Source organism: Chroicocephalus ridibundus, chromosome 4, assembly GCF_963924245.1.
Source record: "Chroicocephalus ridibundus chromosome 4, bChrRid1.1, whole genome shotgun sequence".
In the NCBI taxonomy this organism is placed as follows: domain Eukaryota; kingdom Metazoa; phylum Chordata; class Aves; order Charadriiformes; family Laridae; genus Chroicocephalus; species Chroicocephalus ridibundus.
The window spans coordinates 17,983,944-17,999,043 of record NC_086287.1 but is presented as its reverse complement, the minus strand read 5'-3'; the positions used below and the strand labels follow the sequence as shown (position 1 = coordinate 17,999,043).

The following is a 15,100-nucleotide window of genomic DNA, read 5'->3' as shown; positions in this document are numbered from 1 at the left end:
GGGGATCAGGTGAGGGCGTAGGCCAGAGTTGCTCAAGTTTGGTATCACTTTTGTGATATTTGGAATAAATCAAATTAAGCATCTATCCAGGTCAGTAGCTCAAGGTATGATTACTTCTTCCCCGTTTGTACATTTATCTGACTGTGGCATTTTAGTCCTTGTCACTGTTTCACTCTATTCACAACTAAAGATAAAGGATGCTGTCAAAAATGTCAATATTGTTTTCCTGTTGTGAAGGGGTTTTAGTGAGCTAGCAATGTGGGTGTTTCTTTATAGAAGCATAAGTCCTGGTTTGTACTGTAATAAAACTAGGGTACAAGTTTACATGTACTAGTAAATCAGTTGTACAATACTGTGGGATAGTGCCTCTCTCCTTAGGTGTGGAGACAATCTTTCCTTTCTTCTGCCTTGTTTTACTACTTGGGAGCACGACAGCGTCCTTACTTTGCTACGTACAATATTCAGAAGCTGGTTACTAAGCAAGCAATTCTGTGAGCTGAGCAGCTGACCAAGTCTAGTTTTTCTGCAGTATTATAAGATGAATATGCTTTAGGAGGCATAATACAATGGCCTTTGATCTTTAATTGGGGAGGGAAAGTGATTTGTAGCAGTACTGCTGGGATGAAAGTAAATAGGGAAAAAAAGAGGAGTGATACCTACAGTTCTTGAAAATGCTCTCTCAGATCAAGCTATCAAAATAGCGTCTGGCCAAACAAGAGAAGCCATTAGGAGTAAATATTGTTGCTTGTTTAAAGAAATATTGTGCATTTAAGGAAAGTAACTTCAAGTTTATTTTTTTAAAAAAGTACAGTATTTTATTTAGAAAGATTTATTTAATTTAGGCTTGATAACAGCAGAGCAATAGTCTAGGCTTGGCAATTTTTCAGAAGCTGGGTTTTACAAAGTCTCAGAGAGGTTTTAGTTTAGTATCCAAATATTAAAAGGAAAATACTATTTTAAACTCTGGTGCTTTGAATCTGCTGTCACAAGAAAAGTGGAAGAGTGATGTAGTGGGCCCTCAGACTGACCGAATAAAACTCCACCTAGAAAACAAGTTTTACTGGTATTATGGCACTCAGTTTCTAGAACATACCTCTCCTGTCTTTCCCCCCCCCCCTCATTAAAATGACAACTTATGCAGAATTGGCTCATAAAAAAGGAAGTCCTCTATTGCAATAAGAGCAAACTGTTTGCTTTCAGTGATGGTGTGCAACGGATGTATTGTTCTAAGCCTCTATTTGTAACTCGTGGGTTGGGGTTTTTTTTGCCTAAATCTGCGTATTGTATAAAATAAGGCAGATGTCTACCCCCACCCTGACTGCAGCGCAGTATAAGGGTGATTTAGTCTCAAATCCTTTTGAGGGATGCTACCTGTTCTCTTGCTGGTGATGCCACCACCAGGTGACTTGGCCTGGACAGCTGAAAAGCTGTGGTTCAGCTCCGCTTATGCGTGCATGCGTGCTTAAAACCAAGTATAGGCTGAACTTGGCATTGATGCTCACCTTGAGGTGGGCAGTGTGTTAGAGCTGCAGGCGATGGGTATGCAGCAGTGGATGTCTTTTGGAACATGCTGCTAGATGCTCGGTTTTGCATTGAATGTTGGGCTGCTACAGGACTTGGGCAAATCTGAATGTGGAATGGAGAGGATAAGGACATACACAGGACTGTACTGGTTTCCTAATGGTATTTTAGACTGACAAAACGTGACAAGACATTGTAAGCAAAATTACACTTTCTCTTCTGCTTTTTAAGATTTCATCAAACCATGAGACTAAGAGAAAAATCTTTGTTTTACAGCATGTTCACTGTACTTTTATAGTCTTGCAAGTAAGAGTACTAGTGACGTTTTTCACTTGCTAAGCCTGAGGTGCATGTGAAAAGAACTGTAAAAATTCTTTTGGTTTGTAGCATTGAGTGCCATCCTTTCCGCATTTCGCATGTGCACTTACTCCTTCCATGGCTGTCATGTTGCAATGTTGGGGTTTCATGTTAATGATCAGGCACATCGAAAGCTCGTTAGGAACCATCTGAGGAGCCCTGATGAATCTTCTGCAGTCCAGTGCTTCACGTCTTTTGGCTCATGCACTTGTTTTAAACTTAGCGTATACTTTTTCCAGTTTCTTACACAGTACCCATCATCTATTTCCTGTTCAACCATGCCTATTCTCAAAGGAACCAAGACCTTGTTGCAGGATGCAATAACACTGCTTTTTGTGAGCAGTTAACCTTTCCTCTTGGAGCATCTTGACGTCTGGTTTGCATTTCTACTGCAATCATACCCTTTGCCAAGACCTTAAGGGCCTTTCCTGCAATAATTCTGGTGCTGTATCCTAAATGACTTTTGATTCATTGTGTGCTTTGTGCTTTGGTACACTGCCCATAATTTAAATTATTTTTACAGACTCTAATCTTCCAGAAGAGCCACGTAAGTGTGATAGAAGCCTTGCTTGTTTAGCTGTATAGCTAACCTGGTTTTCTTTAGTATCAGACTACCCTGTATTATATATGATGTTTCTTGTACAATAAAGCCATTTATTCTAGCTCATGGGAGCTAGAAGACAGTATTTCTCTGACAAGGGGTCAAGGAGCTGGTTAAAAAATATGCCATTGTTTCCTTCAGGAAGCACCAACTATACTTTGCCTTACAGTTGGAACAAATACATATTAACAGGAAGCTCCATCTGATAGACCTAAGCTAACACAAACAGAGCATTTGCACTTTGTCTGTTGAAGGTTTTTTGATGGCAAGTGACAACTGAGAATAGTGATCTGTCTACTGGCTTGACCTGTGTAGGACATAACAGAGAGGAAGCGTGCGTTGTACAGGAAACTGTTGTAACCAGTTCCTGGAGGGAATCATGCTTCTCTGCATGAATGCAAGTATACTTCCCCTTCTGCTGGGCATCCTCACGCCGCGGAGAGGCTGGAAGATGGGAAGGGGCTGTACCCCTCCTTCCTTCCCCTGCCTCGAAAACAAAACAGAAAAAGATAAGACAAATACTTAGAGGAAAACCATGCAAAGAGCCTGCATAACCAGAGATTTAAATCCCCACCTTTCTTTTTTTGTTATCAGGACTAAGGTACTTTTTTGATTTTTGTTGTGTTTTTTTTATGAACTTGTTTCATCTTCAGCTATGGTTCATGTAGGTTGCTGGTCTTTCTTAACTCCTTGATCTGGTGATTTATTTTTTTTGTTCCCATACTTTGCCCTATTTAATTGATCTAGACCCTAATTAAAATTTCTATATTTTCAGGAGCTAAATTATTCTTTCCTGAGCAAGTTAGCTGAACTGGTTAGGCAGCACAGCTAATGCAGTTATTCACAATTTGCATTCAAGGATTAGAGTTCACAACAATACTCTGGAAGAAAAATACGTGTGTTAATAACAATTTCAATGTTAGCCAAAGGTATGGGAAAAGACGAATTGAAGTTCTGGGCTCTTAATTTTAATCATGTACCTTCGCCAGACCATTCTCTTAACAACAAACACTTTTTGTTTAATGGACAAAGTGATGGAGGACCTCTGACATCTACCAGTTGTATAATTGAATGCTCATTTAATCTTCTGTGAGTAGACGGGCACGGTACTCTGGTAGTTTATGGTCATGACAGAATTGGTGTCTTTCCAGTATTTGGTTCAGACTTGCTGCAGAGTTTGGCGTAAGACCTACGCATACAGGATATTCATGTGTGTGAATTTCATAAAGGATGAAAGTTTTCTTTGGATGGTAAAATCCTGTTTCTTTTTAAAACAACAACCCTATCTCAAAAGTGAACTTCTCACTTTTAAAAGCACCAGTTGGTATTTGTACTTGACACCATACCTTGATGATATACCTCCCATAAAATAAATTGCCATCCTGTATTAGCTTCCTGGTGATACTGTTTATGACTCTTATTGTCAGCTGTCCTCCATTTGACAAGTTCTATTCCCCTTCTAACTTCTACCTTTTATTAGAATTATTTTCCTCAAGCAATCCCAAAATGCCTTGAATGAAACAACAGGAAAGAGCTAGTGCCTGGCTACAGTTAAGAAATTACTTGATATGGATTAATAATGTTTACCTAGTTGCACCGTGGAAATCAGCGGGCAGTACTGTGTGAGGCGGTTAGGGATTTGTGTTGGCTTGTAGCTATACAGTAATACAGGTTTTCCTGATGGGAAATTAAGCAAGGAATGACTTCTCTGGCCTGCAATGGGACAGAACATACGACAAAGTGAAAGAGTGAACCCCTGTCTTCAGTGTGTGTTGCAGCTGAATTTGTCTATCTAAATCCTCATTGCAGTAACTCTTTTTGTTGCCTGGAAAGCTGCGTGAAAATGTCCTTTTATGATACCATTGACCTTTGTGTTTCCAATCTGAGAAGTGTCAGTGTGTGTAAGCCATGGAGATGAAAGATGAAATAATGATGCTGTCATATGTTTTAATGAACTTATATGAACTGGATATGCAGCAGCATTATAGTTTTCAAATTACGATGATCAAGATAAGAATCTGCCCGTATTTAATCTGCGCGCTTGTGTCGTTCATTCTCAATGTCATCCTTCCAGTTCTTCTGAAGCTATATGCTTAGAGGGGGTTAAACTTTGTTTGTATTCCTTTGTTTACGAGTGAAACCTATCACAGTTAAAAGCTAAATAGCAAAACACTTATTTACTTTGTAAAAAATCTAACGAACCAACCCATCCCCTGAGTTACAGGGTTAGTGAGGAAGCTGCACATTTGGTGGCTGATCACGCATGTGACTGAGCAAAGCTGCACATTTAAAAAAAGGCAATCCAGTTGCCCAAAAATATGATGCAGAGAGAGGTCCAAAAAGGAGGCTTAGGTAGAATATTACCAAAGATGTAGATGGACTCAAAAGACACTTTTTTTTTTTATTTAGAGAATATTTCTTTCTAGTTTCAGTCACTTTCTCCAGTAGACAGAGAGGATGAACTACAACTAGCCATTGACCTCGTGCCAAAAAAAGAGAACAGATCCAGCGGTTATAAGCTAAAATAGTATTCCCTGTATGCAAGGGCACTTATAGTTGGATTACCCTCAAGATTGATAGTTGTAATGAATAAAAGTTGTTCAAAACTAAAGAGCAGACTTAAGCCAGCTCTTATGTTACATTGAACAAAGAAAAACTGGCTGTCTTCCTGGAGGGTTAGAACTCAAGTAGGATTTATATAAATTGAACTGCACTTTCATCTTGCTTTTCATCTATTAAATGTTTTTGAGGTTTCAGCTTAATTTAGGGCCTAATGCCAACTTTTTCCAGGTTAATGGAAAGAATCCCACTGAGAGTATGTAAGAAACGCTGCAAGAAGGAGTAAAATTTACCTACATTTTAATACTGGTTTTGATGATTACAGCTGCGTGTGCATGAGACTATTAATCTGGTGAGTAAGTACTTCCAGCTTGTCTCATGCACATTTTTTTAAAATGTTTCAGGTTGTATCACTAAATATATTTTATAAACCATTATCAGTTCTCCTACCTGTGACATTTACTAAATGAGCATTGTTATCACTCAGTAAGTGGTTAATTGTTCCTTTGATCATTCCACACATTGTTTCAAGCCACAAAAAAGACATGCTAATGTTCTAAAAGCAGTTAAATCCAGAAAAAAAAGCAGCAGCTCAGTGCTGGAGGCTGCAAAGTACTGATAGCTACCTGTAATCTGTTGAGTTCTGCAGCTGCCACTGAGGTCAGTGAAAAAGGCTGCAATCTGGATCTGTTCTGAAAGTTGACATATATTATATCCCACTTGACAAATATTGTATCCTCAAATAGTCAGAAACAATTAAATCCATCTTCAACTCTTAATATATTTCCTGTGTATTGCTAAACTTAGTGCATATAGTAGCTGGTCATTTTTACCTCTCAGCTGTGTGATTCTTTCCTGGAAATGCTCTGACTTCTCAAACCTGCTTGAGACAAAGTTACCTAAATGGTCTAGCTGACTTCATGGAGTAAGCCAAATGTTGTTATTTATTATATGTTTGCCCACATGCACACACTGTCTCACGTAAGTCTATATACATCTGTGTCTACGTACGTGCTTTCCTCTTTAATGGGTAGTGTAACAGACGCACGTCCCAGGTCTGCGTACAGGCTTGGATATATACGAGCTCTAAGTGTTACCAGAGTGCTGCGTGCTGACATTGTTTCATGCACACTGAGATACTCAGAAATGGAGCTATGACTCCACCAGGTATGCAGTGCCTGTAAAAACTGAGTTGAAAAGACAAGCACAGAACCTGGCTTCTAATAAAACAGTGCTGGCTGCCTGAGAGGAAATGGGTTGCCTTGTAAGGGTCCCCTGAAAAAAAAGGGAGACCATGAAAGAAAAAGCCTACTGCTTTGTAAGTGTTAGTGTCCATGTTGCTTTAATAGTGATTTCGTGGTTTCACATCCAGAAGTACAGAGGGGATTTGACATTTGCAAAATTCTTGGGGTTAAAAGAAATGTGGCACTGTTAGATAGGAGTTAACCGCAATGCTAAGTATTTTTGAGTGCATCTACTGATGTAGGATCTGTGATTTATCTACATGCAGGCAGATGATATTTTGCAACCTGGGACAGGCAATATGAAAGACTTCACACACTATCGCCTCATCTCTAACATTGCTTGGCCCCACAATCTAGGAGTTAGATCAGAGCTGATGAAAGCCTGAACTCCTCATCGCTCTGCTTCCTTTCTTGAAGATGGTCACATTTGTGCATAGAGCGTACACAAGCAACAGGTTTCAGGAGATAGAAGATCTGTGTTTTCCAAGAGACTGCTTCTTCTGAATGCTAGATTTAACAAAATTCCAGTGTTCTGCTGTCTGCCTCTGCTTTAGAGAAAAAAGGTATTATACTGGAGTCATTAGGGCAGATACAATGACAAATGTTTGTTCTGCTACCTCATGTACAACTGGTGAAATCAGCATGGGGTCTGAACGCTTAGCAAAGTGTTCCAGAGTGGCTGATGCTACTGGTTAAGCTATTCATCTGCTTTAGATCTTGAAGTCCCTGAGCGATATTATGTGGGAGCTAAGGTATTTTTAATTTTTTACTGTGAGACAGATAAGCAAGGCTGGCTAACTAATGTGCTTTTCCACTTGTTATGGTACAGTAAAGCAGCTTGGCTACCACCCAGTGAAGAGTAAATGACTGTTCTGTGAAGTGTAGTAAGTGTTTGAGGACTAGCATGTGCATTGGATAGCCCACATCCAGTTTGCCTAATTTAAATGTCCATGTTTAGAGTCTTCATCCCCTCAACAGTTGAAATAACTAAACATTTGCAGAGTAACTCGTTTCGCAATTGCTCTCTGAAGATGTCTAGTGTCTTTCCACCAATAACAGAGCTTTGATGTGCAGGTGAGGCTTAGTTTGTCTGAAAAAAAAGCTCTCTTAACTTAGCTATCTGGAATTATGTGGTTGATTAGGGTAGGGCTGATGCATCTGTCTACCAGTAATTTGTCTAAGGCTTCTTAATGCTGCCAGTTGCCCTTTAGTCTGTCTCGTATTAACTCATTAGACTAACAGTTTACATGCTTACCATCTGTATCAAGGCGAGTACTTCTTTGGGAAAATGTAGTATAAGTGATCACAGTAAAGTGACATTAAGAGTGATAAGGTTATTTTGGGCATGGGAAAATTGTAATGCTTGCTTTGAAAAAACACACCGATTTGGGGGCTTTGAAATTTTATCTTCTGCTATCAAGGTTGTACCTTTGATTTTTCCTTTTGAAAATTCACACAAGTTCATTTACACAGCTCTCACATGAGTAGTGGACAGTGAAATTTCCCCAGGATGACTTTCACATAGAGCAAATCCAGGTTTGAGGCAGAGCCTTGCAACTGCTGTTCGTAACTGTTTAACTACCGTGGACTTGTCTGCTGTCAACAAGTGAAAGCAGGCAGTTAACTGAGGATCTGTGCTCTACTTCTGGCTGAAGAGAGGGGAGGTAGCTGTTGGGGAAAAAAAACAAAAACAAAAAAAAAGCTGGCAAACTTTTCCTGTTTTCCATTTTCCTGGTGCCTCACTCCCCTCTTATACTTCAGAACTGGAGGAGGAAGCCACTAGTACTGAAACAAAAACAGGGTAAGAGCTGAGTGTTGGAAGGAAACGAACAGCAGGTTGATGTCAGAGGAGGACCATGTTGTGGTTTTTCTTTTTTTTAATCTCTTAATATTGCACCCTCTCTTCCTTATGTGCAATTGATGTAGTTTCAGAAGCAAAATAGGGATGCCAGTGTGAGAGTGTTAGCAGCTTAGCTGTGGTGCTCCACTGTCACGGCTGTACTGGTGGGGCTTGTGGACATCTCCCCTCTAGTGTCACAGGAAAGATGAGAAGCAACAATAGCAGACCAAACATCTTTGTTTTGTTTGGGATGATGTGTGTTTGTGGGTATGAAGGTGTCTCATGCTTCAGCCTGGAAAGAGCAAAACAATAAATTTCAAGAGTTTTTCTGGGGGTGAGAAAAAAATAGTAAGACTGGAATAGATCCATGTGTATGAAAACCCATAAAAGTAGGTAGTGTGGTGACTGGCGCTTAATGGAATTCTTATGTCAGCCTTCAATTTCTGTAATAGTAACAAGAAATGAGATTTGGCAAACAATTCACTCTAAGTTTATCTTCCTGTCACTTAGGCACACAAACTTTCACCTTGAATCATTATTGGGTACTCTTTAGTTGGGTTTGTTCAGGAAAAGTACAGAAATGGGATAGTCTTTGCTTTGGTGCCCTCTTGTGGTTTCATGTATTGGCTGGGTTACAGTTTTAACAAGCCTGGTATTAAGGGATATAATAAGTACTAATTGTTACTGCGCAAGGTGTATTCAGACAGCTTACACCATCCCATGTAACTCGTTGTTTGCTTTGAACTAGTACTTCTGTGTACGTTGGACTTCTTATCCAGAGACCATTAGCTACCTCTGTGTAACAACCCATTTATGTTCACGTTGTCGCATATATCGATCTTAAGCAATGGTGAGAATATTGCAGATAGAAAGGCTGGACACTTGGGGAATATTTATGTTTCAAATGACTGGCTCATTTTTGCATTCCCCTGTCTTGTCTGCACACATTACTTCTACTTAAGAATGGCCAAAGTTAGAGATACGAGGTAAAATGAGAAGATTTTAGAGATAAATTAGAAACAGCCACACATTTATACTTTGTCTAGGTAAAAGTATATTCTCATTTGTGTGTTTGTGTCCATATGTGATAATCCCTATGCTATAAACTTCAACTAGTTGTCGCTTACTAATTTGCTTTTCGTACTTATTACCTACAAATTTCTTCTCCACAATTTTGTAATATGTTTACTGTATAATTTGTGTGTGCATTGGACTTAGATGTGCTGTGTTTTGAAGCAATTTTTGGGCAATCTACCTTATAATGTCAACCCTGACACGTTTTTGTTTTCTTGAGTGCTTGGCCTTTCAAAAGATTCACCCAATCAAGTTCTCACTTATGTGGAAAAGAAAGATGTGACTTCAGCTGAGCCATGACAATTTGCAGCCACTGATGTCCTGTTTTAGTATTTTTCCTCTTGACTTCAGTTTTATTCATTATGTCAATTTTTTTCTGTGTTTTATTTATTTATTTATTTTTGGGGGGGTTTTGTTTGTTTGTTTTTTAAATGAGGAAAAAGAACCGATTAACCCTTTTGGAGATGTGTAACAAGGTGGGCAGTGATTCAGTTTACTGGATTTTGCAGCAAGTCTCTGTCAAATGCAAAGGATTGGTGTTGCTTGTCTCAACAGAATTGTGAAAAATACCCGTAACAACTAGCTCTGTGTTTAATAAGTGAATGTTTTAAGTGATTTTCATTGGTTATGTCATGTTTTAAAAAGAAACATGCAGTTCTTTGGGAACTGGAAGCTGCCTATGCCTTGTGTGTAGTGGGACAGCATCCAGTTTGGGTCTTACATGTTTTGCTTCTGAAGGAAATATGTTCCTTTAAGGCAAGCAGCAGTCAGTCCTGCGGGGTGGTGGGCACAGATGAAGGTTCTCAGGGAAGGGGTCTGAAGACAGAAGCTGGGGGAAGAGGCCTCCTGGGGGCTACAGGCAGCTAGGCTGAGTTTGCTGCCACTCCCTGTCTGTCCTGAGTCTTACCTTGGGTAACACGACTCCCTCCTTAAGGACTCACTCAGGCAGGGGGTAGGTACCGGGGAAGAAACCCTTATATTCCCACTCTCTCTCTGATAGTTGCTTTGAAATTTTATTTTATTTAAAAATTGAATAAGTCCTAGGTTGTATTTCAGATACCCACAGTTAAAGATTTTATTTATCTAGGGCCTTTGGGGGATTGGTTATAAAAGACAGTGTGGGCAAAGCCTGTTAATCTCTGGCTTAGTTGGTATTTCTCTTTAAAGTTTATTAGAATTTGGAGCAGCAAAAAGGCAAATATTTGAAACACGTTTTAGGGGGCTGTGTGGTGGTGAGTCAGCTGTCGTAAGTAGCCCTTTGCAATGGGAAAGAACAAGGAATGCTGTTTTCCTGAGGGGCCGGGAAACGGCAAGTCTTAGATGTAGGCTAAAGCTAATGTTATTGTGCGGTTTCATTTGATAATGTCCAACCCAAAAACTCAGTGTCTGAAGAGAAATAAATTATCCAGTATAAAGCAGGGTTACACAAAAGTTGCCAGCTGTGTTTCAAGATAATCCAATACCAATGACGTTTCTGTGTGTACAGATAACTTGTAATGGCATAATTATCTGTCCTCCCTCTAGGTTCTTACTAGACCGCATTACATTATTTTTTATTTTTTTTTATTTACAGCTTCCTTATTGTGCTGATATGCCTTATCTTCAGCGTGCTTTCTACAATTGAACAGTATGCAGCTCTTGCTACAGGGACGTTATTTTGGATGGTATGTATGTGGATGTTAATGTGATTGATGCATGTCATGGCAGCACAAAACCCAAGTCTTACCCTATATGGTCTGTACTGAGCGCTATCTATATTGTGTCCAATACACAAAGTGTTCTAACTAAGCTTGGATCCCTCATATTGCTGAGCTTTATCCATTTTTTGGCCGTACTGAAGACCCGACACCTGACCATAGGCGCTGGGGGAAATAAGTCCTTTGCTTTAGTTGATGTCAGGTGCAGCTTTCTTTCACAAGTGGAAACTCACGTATTTTCATCGTTGACTTTACAATTAAGACAACTTGCTCTACCTGTCTTACATACTTTCCTGTCAGTAGAGAAGATGTAGTTACCTTTTGTTTATAGTACACTAGTGCTGCAACAGATATGTATGAAGAAATATTCCAAGAGTATGACTGTCCTGCCAGCTTAGTTTTCATTCAAGAGCCTTAGTTTTGAAGTCGGAGAGGCATGATTTTAAGCGTACAAAAAATTTACAAATTTGTAGTACCTCAGTGGTGGGGTACCCCCTGATAAATCATTGATTCTCTGTATTTGTAAATAAATGACCATTATTTTACTTATGATAACACTGTCACTGTATTGAGAAAATACTAACTAGTAATTTAAATGTTCAAAATTGTTCTTGTAGCTGTGCACGAGTAATGTCATTGTCATGTATGTTATCATTATTAACATGAAAATATTCACTTAAACTTCATCAATTATAATAAATCTTATCAATTTATCTATTCAGTATGCTAAGGTTTTATCTCTAATATGAATACTGTAAGAATATAGTATATTAAATTTAGTGTCAATCACACTATTTCTATTTAAGGTATCTTCATGCCCGGTATATTATTTTTAACTATTTTCTCAGACATTTGAACTGTAGATGTAACTTTATAATTAGTTGCCAGCTAAGAGAGTCTATATGTGTATTTCTGCATTCCAGTACCTTTTGTGGTTCAGGGTATTCTTTCTTTATAGATTTAAAATTTTTTTGTTGTTTGGTTTTGCTTTTGCTTTTTTTACTTCTGGCAATTTCTGTGATGAATTTCACTTGTGATAATACCTCATTCATCTTTGCAATATATCATAGTATTTTACATGGACACAGTGTGTTGTTTCAGTAAAATAACTTGTGGTGACAACAGAACTAGTGATGTTTCTTTCCCGCCCTGGTGAAATCATGGAACTAATTTTGTGCATTCACACTGTATGCAGTACGTATTGGCTGTAATATAGTCAGTGTAATATGTATGCAATGCGATCAGGATTACGTACAGTGTATGCAATATCCAGTATGTATTGGGTGTTCATGCTATTCTGTATTATCTTGCTTTCCATCTCAGAGTTCCTGCTCTATATCATTAGAAATATTATGGGTAATTTTTAACATTGAGATCCTGTTATCATGGTTTCTTGGGAATTCAGCAGTTGTTTGTTTGTTCAGTATTGTCATATTCTGATATTGTTTTCTTAAAGGATTAGCTGTCGTAATTTTCAAGAAACTTAAGGGGATTACGTTGATCCATCAGTCCAAACCAGTAGATGGGCCAATGTGCTCTCTGCTTTATCCGGTTTTGGTGGGACTTTTGAAGGAGTTGTGGCACTTTGCAACGCAAATATAAATGTCAGAGTCTTGTTCCTGTTAGGGTCTACCCGGTAAAATCTCCTATTCTGTTCTTATTTAAGATTTTACTTTCAAGCTAATATATCATTACAAGCTATCAAAATTAGATGTAACTGAATTCTTAAGGGGGGAGTTAATCACAGCTGACTGGTTGAAGAGAAACTGTAAAATGCAAAGAAAGAAGTAGAAGAAAGTACAACGCCATACAGGAATTAAAATTTTCAAAACAGGAAAAAATACAGTATGAGCTTCCAACCCAAATAGTCATGTAAGGGGACTTATTGAAGCTTAGGAGAGCACTCTCTTTCTACTGTTTTGCAGTAGGAATTAATTTCTCTTTTGTGTTTGTAGAGGGACTTTTAGTTATATGACAATAATAGTTTTAATTTGTAGCTAGACAATGGAAGTAGGTAACATTGTCATTGTAGGTAAAGCAAAGAAAGGCAAACAAGTTGAATTACAAACTAATACTGAGTGAGAGAGACCTTTAAAGGAGCAGCGGTGTAGCAACAACCTACCAGAAACAGTATGGGAATCTTGAGGAAGGCTTTTCTGCTTGGGCTTAACTGGGACAGTGAGAGGGAGGGAACGTTCGGACTTGTGGAATTTGATGTTTATGAGACCTCAAGTCATTCCATGAAAGATGAGTTATACTGCTTGCGTGTGTGCTTTGTGAGATTAAAATAATTAAAGTACCACTTATAGACCTTTAACTATTTCTTCTGAAAATTGTAAAATTGAGTCCACCTTTCCCTATCTGTGTTCCAAAGGGAAAATTACTGAAGCTTTGTCAAGAGCAGATTGCCTTTTATTTAGACATAATTTCCTATGTAGGGTAGAATTCTCTCTAAATGAATTATACTTTGTAGTGCATCACATATAAGGCTGAGATAGTGCTAAGAAATATGCAGTGTCATCCTCTCAAATTTTGGGTAGCTGAAATTTAGGGACCTGCTGTATTTGAGCGGGGAGGAAGCTTTGACCGAGCAGCCAGAGATCTGGGAATGCAAGAAATGACTGTATCACGCTGCATGTCTGGAAATGAGCGCTCAAAGTTAGCGTGTGGGTATGCTGAGCTGAACAGCCCCATGGAGCAAGTCTGGTTAGATGAGCTTACTGCGTGGGCACTGCCAATCTGATTCACCTTGAAAATGAGATGGAATAACTGCATAAAGCGCATGTATGTGTCTGTTATCCGTAAACTACTGTTGTTACAGAATCCCTTCTGCAGCCCGCTTGTGAGTTGCATGGCATTGAAGATTTGCACTGGGAAAAGTACAGAATCTGTTCCTCCTGACCGAAAAATCGTTCAAATGAACCCTGTAAACCACTGACAATTAAGAGCTAAAATGCTCAATTTCTTCCACGTAGCAAAGGTTTTTTTGCTCTGAGCCTGTGAAAGATCTAAGCACCTGCACAACTTCAGCAGATTGTCTTTTTGAAACCAGTGAGACTGCTTACATTAAAATTACAAATAGAAGCTGATTGTGCCCGTTTTCATGATCAAGACTTTCATGCTTCAATAATATAGTTATACAAGATATTACAAGTATATGAAAATAAGATCTGAAAAGATTGCTAATATTATGTATATATTATTTCCTTTTTATTCTGGAGCCATTTGTCTTATAAATATCACTTCCCACTACCAGAGGAGGAAACAGAAGATGTTACGTTATCAGTAATTTTAAAGCATTTAAAAATGCTTCTATTTTTCATAACAATGAGAAAAATGCAAGCTTAACACTGGAAAAATAAACAAGGGAAAGTTTATATGTGTTTCAAGTGGCATTCCAATTTTAGACAAAAAGCTTACAATTAGCTGCTGAATCTTTCTCTGCTTGTCACTACACTTCACAAGGCAAAGAGCCTTGATGAAAGCTATACCTAAATGCAGTTGTAATGGGAGATTAGGAGAGAATTGGCCTTTTGTTAGTTTCCATAATGCAGTGAAAACTGTTTAAATTTGCATGCGTTTATTTTATCTTTTTTTTCACTAGATGGTGCTGTTGGAGGGGTTTGACTCCAGTTACTCGTTGGCACTTGCCCAGCGTGAGCTGGAGTCTGAGCCAAGACTGTGAAAGGACCATCATTTTGGAGGGTATATGTACACTTGGCCCATTTAAAACAGTGGTGCGGGAGAGCTTTTGCCATGACTCATAAAGAAAATGTGGTATATCTGTGTAAAAATTGATTTTGAGACTACAATATTTAAACTATGGAAAAAAGTAATTCAGAGATGTATGTTCCCAGAGAGGCCGTATTTTTCTTTTATTTTCATAAGCAAGGATTTTATGGTGCCAGAACACAGCAGAATGCTGTTATCTCAGCATGATCTAAGAAAATCCAAGTGCCTGATCCAAGGGGATTAAATATTCTGCTGAACCAAGGGATATTTAGTGTGCCTGAAAAAGCTATTTTCTTGTAGGAATCTCATTTCAATATTGATTCCAACCAAAAAAAAAAAAAAAGAAGGGTATGTTTTTATGATGAAAGTGTAAGTTCTTTCCAGCTTTCTGTTTTCTGAGTTCCTTTTCTACTTTAGCATACTTCTTACTGAAGAAATTAAAAAAAAAATAAATATTAAAAAGACTACTAGTTAA

At 38.5% G+C, this 15,100-nt stretch overlaps 1 protein-coding gene across 3 annotated transcripts in view; it reads left to right on the top strand.

The window, feature by feature from the left end:
• KCNQ1 (potassium voltage-gated channel subfamily Q member 1) overlaps nucleotides 1-15,100 on the top strand; it is a 363,240-nt gene that overhangs the window by 37,829 nt on the left and 310,311 nt on the right. For all 3 annotated transcript variants that reach the window (XM_063333844.1, XM_063333843.1, XM_063333842.1), the window contains exon 2: nucleotides 10,770-10,860. In XM_063333844.1, coding sequence (XP_063189914.1) covers nucleotides 10,770-10,860 — 91 coding nt within the window. The remainder of the gene's footprint in view (nucleotides 1-10,769; nucleotides 10,861-15,100) is intronic.